The following is a 19,712-nucleotide window of genomic DNA, read 5'->3' as shown; positions in this document are numbered from 1 at the left end:
TGAGGGGGGCTATTAATTAATGAGTCCGTCAGAAGGGGTTGTTCCGACAGACCGACTCAATCGGCTGACGTACGTCAGTCGAGCCGATCAAGTCGGTCTGTCGACTTGACGAGGACTGGCGTTCTCCTGAGGCAGTGAAAGAGTTATTGGAAAATATGAGGCAGGCAAGATGTAGGCAAAATAATATTTCTTTATGCTGAATACTGTCTTCTTTTAAGGTTTATTTCTTTTTTTTAACTGTGCCGACTGTGATCTTGTAGCTAAGTGCCTGACTGCCGTCCGTGCCCTTGAGGCCGCAGGTGCCACGGTCCACTTCACCTGGGTGCCCTCTCATGTGGGCATCCAGCTCAATGAGAAGGCAGACTGCCTTGCTCGACGAGCCCTTCAGGATGACACAGTGGACCCTGGCACTGACTATACGCTTAGCTATGTTAAGAATAGACTTAGGCATTATTCACATGATAGCATTGCTACCCAACTCAGACACTGCTGTGACAATGGCAGCGCCAGCAGCCTCCACTATGTTAGTGTCTCCCAGCGCTGTGTTTACCCCTATGGGCGACACAGTGCCCCTCAGGATGTGGTAGCAATGCGCCTTAGGCTAGGCTATAGGTACTACTGGGAGGTTAGTAACTCCCCTGGTGTCTGCTGCACGCTCTGTGCCAGGCCGAGGGGCCACACACTGCATCACTATGTCATGGAATGACCTCTCATTGCTCAGGTTAAGCCACGGGACTGCCTTGACCTGCCCCAGACAATTTGTTGGCTCCTGAACCATGATGTCCTCCCTGCTATCCTCAAAGAACACCCTCAGTTTGCACCAAGGTGGTGATGCCGTGTGTGGCAGCCTGAACTACTGCCGTGCTATACAAGGGTGTGATCTCTGCAGTATTTTACTTTAAGGACTAGTATTACTCTATCTCTGTATTCATTCCCATCTAGGGCTTGGGCAATGTTCTCCATCCCCACATTTTATTGTCTTATTGTCCAGGGGGAGGTGCCGCCCCCTCCCTTGTTGTGCTTTCCTTCCTGCCATTGTGTCTTTTTAATTTCATGGTGCTCCCTACACATGTATTAATAGTTGTATAATCACACTCTGTCCTGCCTGGGGGTTGGGATGGCATGTTCCTCCCTTCTCCCTTGTTGTTTACCTGCAACAATAAACTATCAATCAATCAATCAACTGGAGCTGCAGTTACAAAGGCCAGACCTGTGAGAAATCTCGTCACTTGTAACGTCAAGATTACTCTCAAGCTCAAGACCTGCTGTGGGAGGGTAAACAACACAGTGACCACGGCACGGCGGCGCTGGCAGGCCCGCAGCAACGCCTCGGCGCTCACTGGTGAGTGAAGGCCTGACTCCTGCTAGGGAAGGGAGTTATTAAGATTAGACACTATATGCTGTAGGGAAGGGACACCCCGTAGTAACAGTGAGGGAGTGGAAACGCTGGCACCAGTACATCACGGGAGCCACCCCCTGACACCCACCCACCGAGAAGACCTGGGAGTCCTGGTGACCCCTGGCCTCAAGCCCTCTGCACAGGTGATCAGAGCAGCAGCCTCTGCCAACTCGATGCTGGGCAAAATTAAAGGAACCTTCGCCTGCCTGGACGAAGAGATGCTGCCACAGCTATACCTACAAGTCCCTTGTGCGCCCCCGCACCGAGTTTGCCATCCAGGCCTGGGCCCCCCCACACCAGACAGGACATTGGTAAGCTGGAGAGGGTGCAGAGGAGGGCCAGCAAACTGCTGCCTACATTGGCTCACCTGCCTTATCAGGACAGACTCCACACTGGAGGATAGAAGAATCAGGGGAGACATGATTGAGGTCTTTAAAATTCTCAACAAGGTAGGGGAGAATGAAGACTTCCTGAAACTCACCCCCAGGCACACACACCTACGGACCAGAGGCCACACACTGATGCTGCTATAATCAAGGCACCATACACATGAAAGGAATTTGTTTTTCTCCTCCAGAGTTGTGAATACCTGGAATAAACTGCCAGATAGGGTCATCAATAGTGGCAGCATAAATGCTTTTAAAAATAACTATGACCTGCACGTTGACAACCTTAAGAGAAGAGGCATCCCCTTATGAGCACTAGCTCCCTTGCCTCTTAAGAAATCACTAATTAAGTGAATGCGCCAGTCCACGGCACTGCTGCACAAACCATGTAATTACCTCCTAGCGGTGATTTATAATTAGAGTCGTCACTGAGTGTAATGAGTACTAGGAAGATGAATGAAGCACCACATGGTGACTAGCACAGGGCTGCAAGAGACAGGCTCTGCTTCCCCTGGGCCTCCTCGTGCACTGTCTGCCTCAGGGACCGAGAATACTGGAGAATGAGGGTTGGCGCTTTGCTGACGGGAGGCACTTCTTGTAAAAACAAGATGGCGCCACTATAAACACTCGCCTGCACCACAACAGGCTGGGCCGACCATGAGGCCCCCACCAGTGGAAAAGCCTGATGGTGAATAGGCTGCGATGAAAAAAACAACAACAATGTAGCATAATTCTAGAAATCATCTGCAGGGGAATATTATATTGTATATTATATTTCCATTTTCACACCTGTTTTTACCAATAGAAACAGTAGAGAGGTGAAAGAAAGTTGAACCCAGACTTGGTCATAAAATACATAGTAGCTCTAAAAGCTGTACTCCTGAGTTCACCTCTCCAGAAAAAATACATGCCTGTTTTTCAGGACTTGTTCCTCACCAAACCTCTTCACCTTAGTTTTCATTCACAAAGTTTGGGTACGGTATATATTGTAAGTACAATTAATCAGTAACCCATGGTTGGCTGGTCCATTAGCCTTGATATTCTTTGCAGCCCTTCCTCCAGAGTGGCCCTGATTGCCACCATAACAAGGCACTCCTTTGCTGCCAGGTTACATAGGGCTGTTGGTTGAAAAATCTGTAAATATTTCCTTTATTACTGCTTCCTATTTTTTGTGTTTTTTCTTCCATTTCATAGTTTATTTGAGTGTTTTGAGGCTTCATTTGTTGTAGAGATGAATAATAGCAATTTCAATGGACAACTGGGTGAAGATTGGTAGTTATTAAAAATGCATAAACATCTTGTTTCTTACAATAAATGCTCTTCTGTTATCAAATATATTATCTACTAACCTACAAAACCTTTAAAAAAACCATTGGAAATAATGTAAAGATGAAAACAAGTGTAAAAATAGCCATGGAATGTGTGTGCTAACCTGCACGGCCGTAGGCGGTGAAATAGCTCAAAGTGACCTGCAGCATCCAAACCCCATGACTCACCATAGTCAAAACGTAATAGGAGTATTCATGCACTTACTGATGGGGTCTCACACCCCTGAACCCCCTTAGGGTCACTAAGAGACAGGTGAATATATAGCTACATGAACCTCGTAATGGTGGGGCTTGACCTCCCTCAACCACTCATGTGTTTCCACATTTCGTCACAGTGGGCATTGGTCATATTATTATTTATTTGCACAACAAATGATGCCTCAGAACACTTAAATGAACTAAAAAATATTATTAAATGGAAGAAAAAACACCAGTAATATGAAGCAGCAGTTAAGGAAATAAATACTGAAAAATCTGGTCATGTTAGGAGGGAGACTCATTACTTAACACTGCTGGCTTATAGTGCTGTGGTAGTCAAGCACATTTGACAGTTGAGTTTATATTATTTTGCTATATCTAATTCAGATACATAATAATTTTTGTCATAACCATGTCATTATTTTTTACATAGGTGTGACATTCTTCTGTCAACTGTGATGCACAATTGCTGCCATAGAGTTGCCTTGCATTGTGATTTAATATGATTATTCCTCCACTTGAGAAAGGAAAAAATATTTGAATAGTATTTGTGTTATGAAATTAATGGACATTCACAATAAGCTTGGTTAGATTTGTACCAGTATATTGTAACTCATGAAGGAATCTTAGCTTTTCCCTTAACCCTGAAACTCTTCCACTGTTTCTCTTTTTATCTTCATTTCCTCTCATCATAATCAAAAGTGAGGTATGCGATGCTTCTAAATTACCTTGAGAATTAAGTACTTACAACATTCGTACCTTTAGTTCATGCAAAATACTAGACTCACAAATATATCTTCCACTTTTTTTTTTATCTTCCTTTCCTCTCGTCATAATCTAAAATGGGTGCAGCGTTGAGACTGAGGCAAAAGGTTGAGAAAGAATCACTTTACTTCAGACAATCCATTACATTAAAAGCTTTTATGGAACAGAATGGATATGCCTTTTTTGAAAATAGTTGTTGTACATATGACTGAAGAAATATTTAGGGTTTAATGTCACTTGCAATACATACTTATCATTAATTCTTAATTGTATAACATGTAGCTATTTTACTTTTGAATGCAATTGTTTACTAACATCATATGGTTATTTTCAGCTGTGTTGGCAGCTCTGTTGTATTTGTGAAGTATGGACACTACCCTGCAAGGTCCTCTGTATGGGTTTTCATGTAGCACCCAAACCTTCCAGGGAGCAGCACAGTATAGATATTAAGGTTTGTAGCATTAATTCTTTTCTCTCAGCTTTGCTATAGTTACCTTGGGGGTTAAGATTGGTTTTATTAATGTTTCCATACCTTGTTTCCTACCTTACGAACTACTGTTGTATTATCATAGATGTCTTTGACTAACCTCCAAATATTTTGTAAAACTGTGGAAAACAACATCTGGACCAAAACAGGTGTGAAAATAACGATGATATGTTTGTGCTAACATGCATGCCACAGGAAGTGGCATAGCCTAAAGGGATGAAATGTGCAAACACAACCAGAGGTCAACCAGAGCTGAACCCCTTCCTCCCCTCCCTTTGGAGGCTGGATATATATTTTTGGTTGCCTTTTATTGATCCTAAGGAGGGGTGAGGGGGTCAAAGCCCCCCTGTAGCTGTTTATTCTTATTTATGGCATTACTACCAACATCAAGACTTTTTTTACCATAGCCACCCTTACTTCAGGTATTTTCTGTTAAAACAGGCCATCAGATATATGTGCAGGTAAACCACCAATTTACTACTGACTCACTTGGTTCCAAAGCTTTGCCATATTAACAGTGTTATTGGACCCTGCCTCCATGGAGCAGTGGTTGACGTGCCTGGTTACGACTCTGCAGGCCCAAGTTTGAATCCTGGCCCGGACAGTCATTATGCAGCTCACCCAGCTGTTCATCCTCCCTTTTGGGCTGGTCGATAAGTGGGTACCTGGGGAAACCTAGGGAAGGTAAACTGTGGCAATACCAGATTTCACATTGGCCTGTGTCTCGGGGTAATTGCTTTGTACCTACCACAGGCTCAAAGGCCAACGGTTCGGAGATGAGCACCGCAGCCACGCTCAGCTGTAGAGTATGCACCCACCTTTACTCTCAGGTGATGTAATAATAATCCATGAACAGACCTCTTACCCACTGATCATTCATCTTTAGTGTCTAAAACATCATAAGACTGCTAGCAACATCACATGGCAAACACACTGAAATACCAAGTTACCTATGCTGTGTGAACAGTCCAAGTAGCCGGGCTATACACAGCACCATCCCTGGTTGCGAAGTGAACTTGTTTGGCGGTCATGGAAATTTTAAGCTCTCTCTCGTTAATTATTTTGGACTAAAGGAGATGCTGGATCATCAGTTATCAGTAAATTGGTGGTATACTTGTAGATAGATAGTTAAATTAACAACCATACCAAAACTTTTGCATTCATGATGCATGGTCGTGATTGCAGTTACACTAAGGTACTCACAGATTTATATCTTTATTAAATGATTTGTCCTTAAATTTCAGATAATTGGATAACTTCAACTTTTTAGAGAGTGCCATGTTTGCTCGCCTCTCAAACATGTTTGGTGCAAATGATGATGAAGAACAGGGCCGCAACTCTCCATCCAGGAAAGCTGACTCCAAAAGCAGCAGTCAGGGAGGCACAAACCCCATGCACTCATTCAATGCAGCTCAGTGTCAAGTAAATATTTATCCTGTTCCTGTTTCATTTGCATGTTTCTATATAGAATGTGCTTTATTTTCTTACCAAAGAGTCTGGATTCACAGAAAAAATAGCAAGAGGAAAGAATGTAGTTTAATGAGTATGAATAGTTATATACTTTGGAAATATTGAAAGCACTGATGCATGTTAATTTAAATTCACCAAAACAAAAAGGAAGGTTTCAGCAAATTTGGAGTCATTAGAGTGCTGCCAGGTGTGAGATACTGTTGAGGTGTGAGATACTGTTGAGTGCTTTGTGAACCAAGTCACTTAGTGGATCAGTGAAATACCTGTTTGTTAAAATTAGACTACTAGGAAGTATGAAAGATCGATAAATGGTGTGAATGAAAGTCATAAGTTTCTCATTCATTCATTTGTCTTTGACGCCTGCTCCTAGGAGCTCCCACCAGGGGATGGCCACGGCAGAAGAGTTTCCATCTCTCTCTATCCAGACACTTCCTCCTTGCCTGCTCAAAGTTTCTCAAGGATCTTTCACCCCTCTCCCTGACATACTCCTGCACCCTATCTCTCCATTTCACTGGAGGTCATCCTCTAACATTCCCTCCCTCTAGCTCACTCACATACACCCTCCTGGTCATCTTACTTTCCTCCATTCGCTCCATGTGGCCAAACCACTTTAAAGTCTGTCGCTTCACTTCTTCCACCACTCCACACTTCTTCCCTTCACCCCCGTGACACATTCCAAAACGTTCATACACACTTTCATTACTCATTCCATCCATTCTACTTACACCACATGCACTCCTCAAATAACTCATTTCCACTGCCTGCACTCTAGACCTCTGACTTTCATTCCAGGCCCATGTTTTGCTTGCATATTTGAGGGTTGGTACTATTACTGTATTTCTCAAATTCCTCCATGCTCACATTTCTGCCATTCATGATTCATCCCAAAGACCCTACCACCTTTCTTCCTTGCAATGCCCTTTCTCTTGTCTCCTTCTGTACCACCATGCTTACACATAACTGATCCAAGGTACTTAAACTCATTAACCTCCTTCATTTCTTCACCATTCAAAATTATTTTGCATTCTTTTTCACATTCAATTCCCACTCTATATGGGCATACAAAATCCACGACCTCACTTCTACTCCACTCACAAACCATCACTTTACTTTTGTTGACATTTACTTTCAGCTTTCTCCTTTTACATACACTATCAACAACACTGATCAAATTTTGTAAGTCACTTTCATTTTCTGCAATGAGCACTGTGTCATCAGCAAATAAAATTGAATTCAGCACCCACTTCCTTCTCTCAGCGTACATTTTTACTCCAACTTCCCCAACTTTGCCCTTCATTTCTCTCATAACACCATCCATATAAATATTGAACAACCATGGTGACATGACACACCCCTGCCTCAAGCCCACTTTTATCTCAAAATGTTCACTTGTTTCTCTTAGTAAAATCTGCTGAACGTTACAGAGCATCATTTAATAGGACGTGGCTGATCGGTTTTTATTCTTTTCAGATAGACAATTCTGGGAGTGTCTTGGAGAAGATTGCTGGACTTTATGCTGAGCGATTGATGAGTGACATAGTGTTGGTTGTGGGCCCAAGAGAGTTTCCTGCCCACCGCCTCATTCTCTGTGCCTCCTCTGATGTCTTCCAGGTAAAGGGTGAATGCCATTTTCTAATGCATTGATGTTTGGCCTTTAGTTTGTTTATTCCATTCCTTGGAAAGATATAGAGTGTGTGGGGATTTAATTAAGTTTTTAAATGGGTTATAGGAAGTAACAAGGGAGATTGAGATGAAGTACTTATGTAGTTGATGTGAGAACACTCGGTAATGGCTATAAGCTGGATAAATTCAAGATTAAGAAGGAAATAGGCAAGAACTGGTGGTGGATAGTGAAACAAACTGAACAGAATGAACAGGTTGAGGCAGACACAGTTGAAAGCTTTAAATGTTGGTTAGATGTATTTATGGGTCGGAAAGGAATTTGGTGAATGACCCGTCTTCAGGATTTGCCATGCGTAGGCCATCTGGCCTCTTGTAGTTTCCTTATATCTTTGTGTATTTTTATGTAATTTTGAGAACTAAGGGAATAAGATTGAATATTATGGTTCAAAGTCAAACCTTTCCCATCAGTTTGAAACCCACAGCTTGGTTTCAAACTTTTTGTGAGCGACGATGGGACATTGCACATTTCCCCTGGTTTTGCCATGATTAAAACCATCGTCAGAACAAAGCTAAAAGTAGCTAATTTATGTGTGAAGAGTCCTGCTAAAGAGGTGAATATTGTGTCTTTCCTCTTTTAAGGTGATGCTGATGAATCCCCGGTGGAATGAGAGCCGAGAGCAGCGCATCGTGCTGCAAGAGGCTGCAGAATGTGTGGAAGTTTTTGAGCTTTTCTTGCGCTATCTCTACACAGGTCGTCTAAAGGTGTCACATGCCACCGTCCTCCCAATTTTAGCTCTAGCTGATAAATATAATGTTAAGGTAAGTTCTTGAAGTTAATGCTGAGATTATATAGGGAGCTGACTTAGTGTTTCAGTGGTCAGTCATCAATGATTGTGTCAATTCCTTTATTAGTTGGTAGCCTGCTTTGTAAAAAATCACACCGCTTATTAACACTACCAAATATAGCCCGTAGGACCAGAGTCGAGAGTCACACAGTCTGAGAGTCAAAGCTAAAAGCTGATAGATTAGTTGAGGTGAATGTTTGTGAATTCTGGATAATTGGAGCTGGATAAAGTGCAACGTTCCTCCGTAGGGCCCCAACTTAATCCTAAAGTGGGTGAGATTGTAGATCAAGCCAACATCTTTCGCCTTCTGTTCATGAGCTGTCATGATAATTTTACCTCCAACCAGTCTCCCACAAGCAACATGAAAACCAGAGGCCAGGTCCTGAGGTGTGTCAGAGACCCTCAACTACTTAGTTATATGACAGTTGGAAGAAGGAACTGCTCTGTAAAGAGTAACAAAATTACAAAAGCATGTGGCCAACCATAGCCACACGATCACAACAACAACTACTGAGGGACAAAAATGATGCCTAAGCCTATCCCCATGCTCACACAGACGCCCAGCATCATGGAGCAGCAGGAGGTGGATTAACCTGGTAGCAGCGACGGGCCAAATTTGTGGCTTTACTGTGTAGTAGCGACGGGCCAAATTTGTGCCATGTTCTAAACCCCCCAAAATAGATGATACATAATCTGATCACAAATGCTTTGATATATATTATGAAATGGTTTGTGTGAGTGATGATTTTTTCTCATTTTTCTCGCTTAGAGGGACCATTAAGAAACATGATCCTCGCTGCTACTGAGTTAAACAAAGCCGTCTAAATACAACCACAGAACCTTCGAACCTCAATAACAGCTAAACTCAAAAAACGCCTTGCTACTCATGTATACTTTTACTACATTACACGGCCCACATCACAGCCGTACTTTATCTGTAGACACATTTTTTGAAGAGGTTTTCCTTCTTATTGACTTACTCAGTTTATTTTTAGTGTCTACTTTGGCACTTCATTTTCTCTCTTAGTCAATAAATGTATGATGGTGTTTGTCATTGGTATTTTAGCAGTCTAGCAAAAAGTGGCTACCAGGAAAGAATAGGATGCAACCTATTCATTCAGCTTTATAAAACACTTTCATTTCAATCAGTCAGACAGATAAGATATTAGAATGAAGATTTTGTTGGACTTTTCAGCAGTTTCCAAGTTTTCACCAGGTATTCACTCTTGTATTGGTTTATTCACTAATGGTGTTTACATTTATTTTGGGACTCCTATTCTGTGTCAGTTATACTATGTCACGATTTCAGGATCTTATTGAGACGTGTGTGAAGTACATGAAAATGAACATTGTGTCAGCATCACAACAAAACTACTTGATAGCATGGCTTCAGTACACCCTCACCTGTGGCCATTCAGATATCTCCTCGGTGTGCTTAAATCATTTTAAGTGGAATCTGGAGCAGGTGGCTACACATGAAGACTTTGCCTCCTGCGACTTGGACCTGCTGACCACAGTGCTGGCAGAGCATGATGTTGTGGTTCATGATGAAATGACTCTCTACAAGTGAGTAATGAAGGCAAACTTTATAGAGGGACTTTCCTCATGAATATGGTGCTTCACTGTTTGAGTTCTTTAATTGCATTATCCATTTTTCCTTCTATATCTTTCTTTGAAGTGACAAAAGGTTGATAAGAAATGATTAACTAACTATGGCAACTTTCATGAGTATAACCCATGCAAGCTTTGGAATTGTATGTTGTGTGTATTTTGTGCATTATGACAACAGGTTTCAGTAGTATTTGACTCATGGATAAGGGAAATAGATACCTTATTTCTGGAATGTAGGATCTGGATGTTCCGTTCATTGAAGAGTAAATGTCATATAACTTATTTAAAACAGGATATATAAGATACCTTGCCTGCCTTATCATGAACACTTGAATAAAAGGAACTGAAAGGTTTGCACATTAAATTGAAAATATTGAGATTAATGGTGGTACAATGTGTTTTAGTTTGTTAAATTATTGCTATTTAATGTCAGAAGCAAATATCAGGCTTTTTTGTTTCCTGTTATTGTTACCCTTGATATACTTTTGTTAGGAGCTGGAACATGACGACATTCAGAATAGCTCAACCCCTAATGGACGCAAAAAATCTAAGAGTTGTCTCCAGAGAACGTAAAAAACAGCTGTCTTTCAAGTACATTTCTTGTAAAACCTCATTTATTAAACATTTACAGCATTTCAAGCCGGTTCTAATGATATAAATGTTTTATAAATTATTCTTGTAATTACTCTGCAAATTATGATAAACTGAAAATAAGTTGAATTTTCATATTCATCGGACAAAAATATTCATAGAACAAAAGTTGTAGATATCTAAGAGACAAATGCAAAATTGTAAAATTTTATGAAAAAATCAAATTGTACCAACATCAAGGCAGGTCAGAAGTGGCATGATATGGTGGGTTGTGCCCATACATACTTCAGTGGCTTTAGAACTTTCCACAGCTTTTAGCACCTGATTTTAAGGTGGTGCGATGAGTCCTACGTACTGGGGTTTTGTCATTATCTGAGTCAGACAATTTATGAATGGGCAAGGCAGCTGGGGCAGGTGGATGAGGGCCTCATGGCTTGATGGGGATTGAAGTGAATCCCGGAGGCAAAGTACCATCGTCAGAAAGGTCAGACTCTGACGATGAGAGATGTGGGTCGTTCGCACCTCATTCACTGTTACTGGACACGGCAAACTCACTTGATATATCCAAGAGCGTGTCCTTTATCCATCAAAACTAGCTGTGTGAATGAACCTCTAGAGTCTAGACCTATGTATGCGAGTATTTAGGCATAAGGTTGTTGATTAGTATATTCAGATGAAAAACAATAGCGAAGGTCATGAGGAAACAAGGAATAGAAAAGAAAATGGAGGGGTCCGCATGCGGGACATTCGTCCTTTTACGAAACCCACAAATATTTCTGCCTGTGGGTCACTCGTCCTTTAGGGGTTAAGGAAATCTGTTTGATTTTGTTACATGACAAATTTAGAAACATGACGTCTTTGTTTCAGCATTGTTGTATCATGGCTCCATCAGCAGGCAGAAAAAATCCTGAGCCCAACACCTGTACAGACCCCAGGGGAGCCACCCACAAATCATGGCTCCCACACTCCTGGCACCAGCTCTGCAGTCCACTGTTTTCCTCTCACCCCACCCTCCATCACCGCAGCTTGTTGCAGACTCCATCTTAGGCGAGACTCCACCACAAGCTCCTTTGACTATGGTGACCGCATGGAATGGCTTACGTATGAGGTAAGTTTTTGTTTGATGAACTCAGGTGCCATGTGGTAGCAGTTGTTTTATCACAAGCTTAGTGGTCAGGTGAATACTAACATTTTCTTCATTTCTGTATAATGACGATATAGAATTTTAAAGTTGGTATTTCCCTATATCACATTGACATCATAAGGGTACCATTAGTATGTGATGGAACAGTAAATCCTGTTGGTTTCTCCATTGCTTTACATCTTTTAGAAAATCATTTTTCTGTTATTGATAAAACCAAATAGTGTTCTCAATAGTAAAAGATATCTGAAAATAGAAATTTTAATTGTAGAAAAATCTTCAGTTTGTATGAAGAATTGATGTGTCAGGTGCAAATGGAGTACCACCCCACTGGTAGGTATTCAAACTGAGAAATATTTAGAGCTGAATTCTTGAGTGGATGATGCAGAAGATTGTGATGAGAAAAGGTAGAGCTGATGAACTGCAGCTGTACCCTTGAATGGGTACAGGCCAGTAGGGGCATGCAATGAGTAGAAGGTATAATTTTAACAATTTGTCACCTGGCTTGGCATAGATAATAAAGTGCATAAAAAAAAAAATTATGAGTTTAATGTTTTGCACTATGTTTGTTGTGTAAGAAAATGCTGCATAGTAATACCCACTACTAACTCTGACATTTTTTCACATAGGAGCCATATCCTTCTTCACACTTTCTATTGGACTACACACTCATGATTGCTATTTTTTCATTGTTAACCCATCAGGTGATGAAGTTCGTCCGATTCCCAATGATGACCCCGAGGCAGTTGGCTGAACTGTTGCTGGTGCCACTGACCATCAAGTACAAAGAATTCTTTGTCACACGCATGGCCATCGGAATGTCATTTCACTCAGGTACTTAAGACAGCATTTCAGTTATTTTCGATACAGCCAAATAGACCATTAATTTATATTGTATAATATACTTTCACAACATATTTAACATCCTTTTTATCTTACTGGTGAGAGTATTGTTATGTTACAACACACTGAGGACATCTCCAGAATTATGTATTTACTTTTACTCTTTATTAGTCTCCCATTCCAAGGTGATATTTCTTATGATGGGGAGGTTGAAGAAGATTTAGTGTGTGTCATCACATTTCAGAAGCTACTACAATGGGTTTGCATCTTCTGTCTTGTTGGACACTAGTAGCCTAACCTAGAAGTGTTATCTCAACTAAATATGAGTTAATGAATAGGGAATAAGTGTTTGAACTAAAGGAAATTTTGTGTTCCATGGGATTTTTTATAAGCTTTATTATTTTCTCTTTTTATGTATTCTGTCTGAAAATCTTACTCATAAGATGAAATTGAATATATAACGCATAGAAGATTGATATGTGGAATAAATGTACAGTGGCAGTGTCGTAACCATGAGGCCAAGGAGTTGACTACAACCACTTTTCTCCCCATAAAGAAGCTATTTCAGAACGTGATGACACCAAAGACCAGTTTTTGGGATAATGCTCTTCCTTTTATTACATTATTATATTATTATTTAGTTTTTACATTGTGATGTAATTGTGATTTTCAATTAAAACACTTTCAGGCCAGTGGGAGCGTGTGAGAGAAATAATAAGGGATCCTGAACCATCCAACCGCCTCTTGTTCACCCCGCGGCTGTACACAGCGGAACAGTGGAGTGCCAGCCTCACTGTGGATAACTTGCCTGGCCTTCCAGCCTATCACACTCGCACTTTGGTGTTCTCTACTCCAGCTTCTGCCTCAGAGCTGGACTGTGATTCTCAACTAGAATGGATAGTTGAACTTTATCCTAAGGTAATTTTTCTTTATTCGTAAATTCTAAGATAAAGAAAAGAGGTTAATCTCCTCTTCATTCTTTCTTTAGTCCAAGTATATGTTAAAATAATTATATTGTCTTTAGTTGTTATGTATTAACATCAGTAAGTTTCATGACCTGTTTGTTTTTATTATTTCTCTTTGCACTTTAGTTGAAACCTTAATACATTATAAACAGACATCAACATTTTCATTCAAGGCTTTGATTTCCTGTTGCTTCATCCATTTTCAATATAATGTGAATTCAATACAAGGAATGAAATTTCACACATTTGTCAAATATGCAATGTCTTCTTGATCTGTAGGTGGAATCCCAGTACATATGAGCCTTAATCATCAGAAAAATAACAATTTAACCATTATTCTGTGTTTACATAAGTCAGGTGCCTACCACATGGGCCTTTATTCACAGGAATTATATATGCATGCGTTGGTGTGTGCATGCGCGTGTGTGCGTGTGTGTATGTATTTGAGTGTGTGTGTGTGCGGGTGTGTGTGTGTGGGTGGGGGGTATTGTTTGTGTGTGTGTGGGTGTGTCCTATTAGTTATTTTATATTTTAATAAACTAACCAGTGATTTACAGAGTCAGTGTAACATTAATTCTGTTATTTTTCAGGGTGTATGGTTTAGAAAGTTTTACCTAATAGTGTGGCAAGGAACAGTTGAGGTTCCTGAAGCTGTATTAAGGACAGTCCGACTGGCAGTTACAGCGAAGGATGTGGAATATGCCAGAGTGAGAGTGGCAGTTCTAGTTTTTGCAGTTCAAGAAGGGATTGAATATATAGTTAATGTGGTATCTACTAACTACATATTTTCTACCGATGACAACTTACTGAATCTGGACGACATTCTTCCCTTTGACAACTTGAACAATCCTCCTGTAAGTATAAAGTTTTTTTTTTTTAAATATACATATCAAGTGCAAGAATAGTAATGAAATGTGCAAACCATCCATCTGCGGCAGAGTAGCCCAAAGCATTCCTCGGCAGCTCAAACCTTCTTGAGTCTTCCTTTAGTCAAAATGCAAAAGGAGTGTTGAAGCTCTTTCCTATGGGGGAGCTTTGACCTCATCTACCTTCTTGTGTTGCAACATTTAATCACTTTGATCTACTCCATTACATGCAATTGTAGGTGCTTGAACACACATTTTATTACCACTTTCACACTAGTTGTGGTCCTCTCTTTTGTTTTCCAAGAGATTTGAAATTTGATAGAGAACATATATGACAGCAGTAGTTTAGTAGAGATCTTTGATTTAGCCATACCATACCCAGTTAAAAATTATCATCCTTTTTTCACTCCTTTACTTAGAAATTCTATCTTTTTAAATTTCTAAGTTAATATAATTTACTATTCTTTGTGGCTCATGGTTAAAGTTATGCATTAAAAGCTCTGTCATCCACATTTGCTTTACCTACAGTTAATGTTATCTGCATGGGGACTCAAATCTGTAAACATAATCATTATCATTTTCATTTTTATGTCAATTGATCCCTTTTTAAGGGGTTGGACGTTGGATGACTTTTATTGTCATCAGTTTTGTTTGAGCAGCAGTTTTATTGCCTGACAGGCAACCCTTCCCATTTATTCAGGGGTGGAACTGGCTCTTAGTTGGGCTGGCTTGCCCCTCATATCCTTTCAAGGTGTGGTTGTCAGGGATTTATCCACAGCAAGCCGAGATGTGCAAAACTATCAGATACATAATTTTGATACTAGGTTATAAGGTCTAACATGACTACATTCTAGAAGTATATTTTCTGAAATGATGTAAAGATGTAGAGATATACATATTTAAGTATGGGATTTTACCATTTTTGTTGCTAATGTCATGTGTTTTAATTCCATTGATATTTGTCTGTTGTCAGGAAAGGAAAAGATACTTACAAGAGCCCTGCGACTCCCTCAAGATTCATATCGTCATCAGCCCTCTCAGTGACCCCAAGCTGGGTGCTGCAGGAGTCACTTGATGATTCCACCTGTGACTAGACTCATCATCTCTTTCTGCTGTGTGATTTGTGATGTTTGTTGTGATGTCTGTCATTGTAGTGCTTCTGAATATCTATTAATATAGAAACTGACTTTAAATACAAATGTTTTTTTAAGTGTTTGTGTCGGAAAGTACTCCTGGTTCCAGTTACATTGCAAAAGTTTTGTACATTTTTTTTGTGTGGTGACGATTCTTGAAAAATTTTCTGTGATGACTAGAACCCTGCTTAGAATTTGAGCAATTTTTTTATATTCTTACTAGCAGCTAGTAGGTGACCCCATTTAATATTTTGTGTGAGTTTTTTATAGCTTAGTTTTATAAATCTCATGACAATATGCATATATTTTTTTATTCACTGTTGTTTGATGCAAAAAAGGTTTTAATTGGTAAACTGAATAAAGGAAGTTGAGCATGAAGTTTCACTCATAGTTTAGGAAAAAAAGATAGCTATTTAATTTCTCGTGTTTGCTAGTTGTGTCATATTGTGTCACTATGGAATTATCCTTTTATTATTGTACTTATATATGAAGCTCAAAATATGCAAACCTATTTACATATTTTCTATTTTGCTTCACTTGTTTCTTTATCTAAACATTTTGTGTTTCATTATGTGCATGGTAAAGATGCTTGGATTTGAGGGCATTAATGTTAAGGCTGACAGTCTTATGAGTTTTAGAAGTACTGCTAATTGATAGTGTTCTTTGTGACTGATATTTTCTTTCCAAACTAGGTCATGTTTTAATTTCATTTTAGTGTTCTGTAAAGTATGTGACTCCAAATATCATGAACATGCATTCAACATGTGACTTATCAAGCTCACAGTTTGGCATGAACTTCAGTGACCCCTTTATTCATTGCAGAAGTACAACATTGATATACTGTATCATATTGATATTTCAGGCATTAAGCTGTAAGTATAATGCTGTCCCTTAGAATTTATGGCATAGCATGATATTGTTGATAAAATTACTAGCTTCTTGTGATAAAACTAAAATCTAATGGATTGTTTCTTTACCTTTTACTGTTAAAAGGTTACATCCAGTACAATAGACAGACCAAGTTAAACTTCATTACATTGAAGCTTTACTTGAGATAAACTGAAACAAAAATTATATAGGGAAAAGTGATGGAGATGGAGGTACGGGGCAGAAGGAGTGGAAGAGCACTCAGTAGAGATAGATGGACTATGATGGGGAGGAAATGAGAGAAAAGCAGCCATCAGAGGAGGTTGTTTATATGGGTGACAGGAGTGGGTGAAGAAGAGCTGTCAGAAATATCGACCCCCATATTGAAATGGGAAAATATGTACTGAGAAAATGAAGAAAAAATATTGTATGGTTGATAAATGTGAGGCAAGAGATTTTTTTAAAAATGGAAGATGGATGAGTTGGAGATGACCAAAACTCATTTGAAAGAGTCATAATAGGAATGTGACGATGAGGCTGTAAATGCATTATAGGAAGGTATAAAAAGGTGTGTAATTTAGGCAGGAGGAAAAGAAAGGAATGGGGTTGCATTAATAATGTTGCTCAGAGTTGTGGCTAGGCAAGGTTGGTGAGGCTTGAGGATAACATAAATAACTCTGGAGTTAGGGACAGAAATGTGTGTGGCATGTGTGTGTTCTCCAGTTATTTTTGAAAATTGTAAAGGTGATTGTAAATTGCAGAAGTTTTGGGAGGATCTGTTAATGACTGTCTGGTGAGTTTTGAACAGGGAGAAGTGCTACACCATGGGCACAAGAAATTGAGATTATTGCCTGCTTTAAACATATTTTGCTGGCATTAATTTGCCAGTTAGTAATAATTAATGCATGTAAAGAATTACCAAGTAATACAGGAAAATTTATCCTAAGCGTTCAGTCATTTACTCACCAAAAATGATGTGTTCTTTGATGAGGACCCACCATGGACAGGTTTGCCATCCTCAGGCCGGAACCCTCGTCACCGGCAGCCTCATCACCAGTGTCATCCTGCTGCAGGCATGAGGTCTGTTAAAGTGTTTATTTTATAATTATTAATTTAGTTTCAAGAACAATTATTATTATCATTATGTGATTAATCCCAATTACAATTAATTTTGTAGGCAATGCCAGTAATCATAACACTTGACTGCTTTGAAGAGGATCTTAATGTCTGTTCAAAGCACTGATTACAAAACCACAATTTTTTTTTTATCAAACATCAATACCATTTGAGCAACAGTACAGGCCACAGGCTATAGTGTTTTTTCATTCTACCTTATCAGAGGAAAAAAATTAAGACAGACTGTCTGAAGTCTAATATAAACAACGCACAAGGAGGTATCTTTTCTACTGTAGCCTATTTTATTATTACTACTACTACAGTTGAAAAATTGACATCTATTACTATTACACTCATAGTTTGTTACTATTACTTATTGTTACTTCTCTTAACCTCTTCATCATGCTCGTTATTATGTAGCTTGCAGATGTCATTATCACCTTGCAAGCCTGATGGCGTATGCTGCACCAGCATGGCCTTTCTGAGTTCTGGATGAGAGCTGGTACAGGCGACTCCACTAGATACATTCCTCTTAACACACTCGCACAGAAGATCGGGGCCCCGTGTGATGTACTGCCTGCAGTACACACTCTATCTGGCTGCGACACAACAAGCAAGTTTGGTACGAAAGCTGCAGCTCTGAAAGCTGACCCAGTTGGCTTCCTACAAGGATTTGGACTGAATCCCAATGACCCATGCCTTGATGTGACAATGGCAAAAGCAGAAGCGTATCTAGTTCAGGTTTTGAAGCCAGGGTCTTTATGCAAAACAACAGATGAACTAAGATACCAGATATATCATCAAAATAAGGCTGTGGCAATCGATCAGCTACCACCAACCTCGACCTCCACTATGGGGCATATTCGTAGAAGCTTTCGTGCAGCACACTTGCAAATGAATTAACTGTCTCACTGGAACTTCTCTTGATCCAAACCTGTATGGCTTCAGAAAAATGGATGGCTTGCTGATGCCTGACAGCTGCATTCAGATGCTTCCAGATGACATCGCCTTAAGCTGTAACTTTTTTTTTTTTTTTTTTTTTACGTCGCTGCCTGTTGCGCCGGTAGGCATCTTCCTGGTGGGTCCTGATGGTCGGCCCAAGGCTTCTTCCAGGTGGGGCCTGATGGTCGGCCCAAGGCTTCTTCCAGGTGGGGCCTGATGGTCGGCCCAGCCCGTTCTGGCGCAGGCGAGTGTTTATAGTGGCGCCATCTTGCATTGGCTCATGCTGCCCCCCGGAACTCGTTCTTGATTCGCTTGGACGGCTTCCTCTAGAGTCCGGGTTGATGGGTGGTCTTCAGGACAGCATGTGGGTAGTTTTAAGCCACTCGGCGGTGACTGAAAAATCCGAGTGGTAGCGTGGGGATTCGAACCCGCGTCGTCCATCACGCGGTGAATGTGAGCCCAGTACTCTACCAATTCGGCCAGAAGTGCCAGAAGTGCCAGAAGTGTGCATACAGGAAATTGTAGACGTCAACTAGCACCATGCTGTGTCTTTTGCAAACGTAAGTCTGACAGTTCCCAATGTATGAATCCCAATGAACTGTGAAAAGGCCAGAATAAAGATAGGCGTAGCTTATGACATTACAGGACACATAAATGACTGTCACCATACAAACTTAAAATTTCAAAATTCAAAATCTTTATTGTCACAAATACAATAATATACATAATTACTCAGTTTCAATTAATTCATTAACAGATACGTAGTGTAAGCAAACACTGAGGGGGGTCCTGTGTGCACTTGTAGGTCACATAAGTTACTCAAGAGCCCTGCCAAGTTGACGGCACCTTTTTTTTCGTGGCATACGATGTTTTTTCACATTTTTGCAGCCATTTTGAAAATCCAAGATGGCTGCTGCACTTAGTCTATTTAAACATGAAATACCATATTCTCCATGCCCCAAAACCTATGTATAGACACCTAGATCATCTTTGTACATGTGTTAGATGTCCTATATTGGTCTATTATTTTGCCCTCGGCAGCTGTATTAGGGGTATATAATTATAAAATAATGATTTCCCAAGTTGCTACCATGATCCAGCATGTCTACCCAAGTTTTTTTTACTCCTGAAGTGGT

General features: G+C 40.2%; 1 protein-coding gene across 2 annotated transcripts; it reads left to right on the top strand.

Annotated features, from left to right (window-relative positions):
• Window positions 1–1,187: 1,187 nt before the first annotated feature.
• On the top strand, window positions 1,188–16,612 carry LOC127009649 (uncharacterized). 2 transcript variants are annotated; one of them, XM_050882905.1, is made up of 12 exons: window positions 1,188–1,342; window positions 4,411–4,527; window positions 5,317–5,393; window positions 5,808–5,985; window positions 7,504–7,644; window positions 8,296–8,475; window positions 9,811–10,067; window positions 11,571–11,811; window positions 12,549–12,678; window positions 13,376–13,605; window positions 14,243–14,506; window positions 15,492–16,612. In XM_050882905.1, the coding sequence occupies exons 4-12, from the start codon at window positions 5,842–5,844 to the stop codon at window positions 15,591–15,593; spliced, it is 1,689 nt and encodes a 562-aa protein (XP_050738862.1). In that variant the 5' UTR covers window positions 1,188–1,342; window positions 4,411–4,527; window positions 5,317–5,393; window positions 5,808–5,841; the 3' UTR covers window positions 15,594–16,612. The 2 variants fall into 2 exon arrangements, with proteins under 2 accessions (XP_050738862.1, XP_050738861.1); XM_050882904.1 differs by lacking the exon at window positions 5,317–5,393.
• The last annotated feature ends 3,100 nt before the right edge of the window (window positions 16,613–19,712 follow it).

Source organism: Eriocheir sinensis, chromosome 41 (assembly GCF_024679095.1).
Source record: "Eriocheir sinensis breed Jianghai 21 chromosome 41, ASM2467909v1, whole genome shotgun sequence".
Lineage (NCBI taxonomy): Eukaryota > Metazoa > Arthropoda > Malacostraca > Decapoda > Varunidae > Eriocheir > Eriocheir sinensis.
Note: the sequence above shows the minus strand (reverse complement) of the source record. Positions and strands in the feature narration are given on the sequence as shown.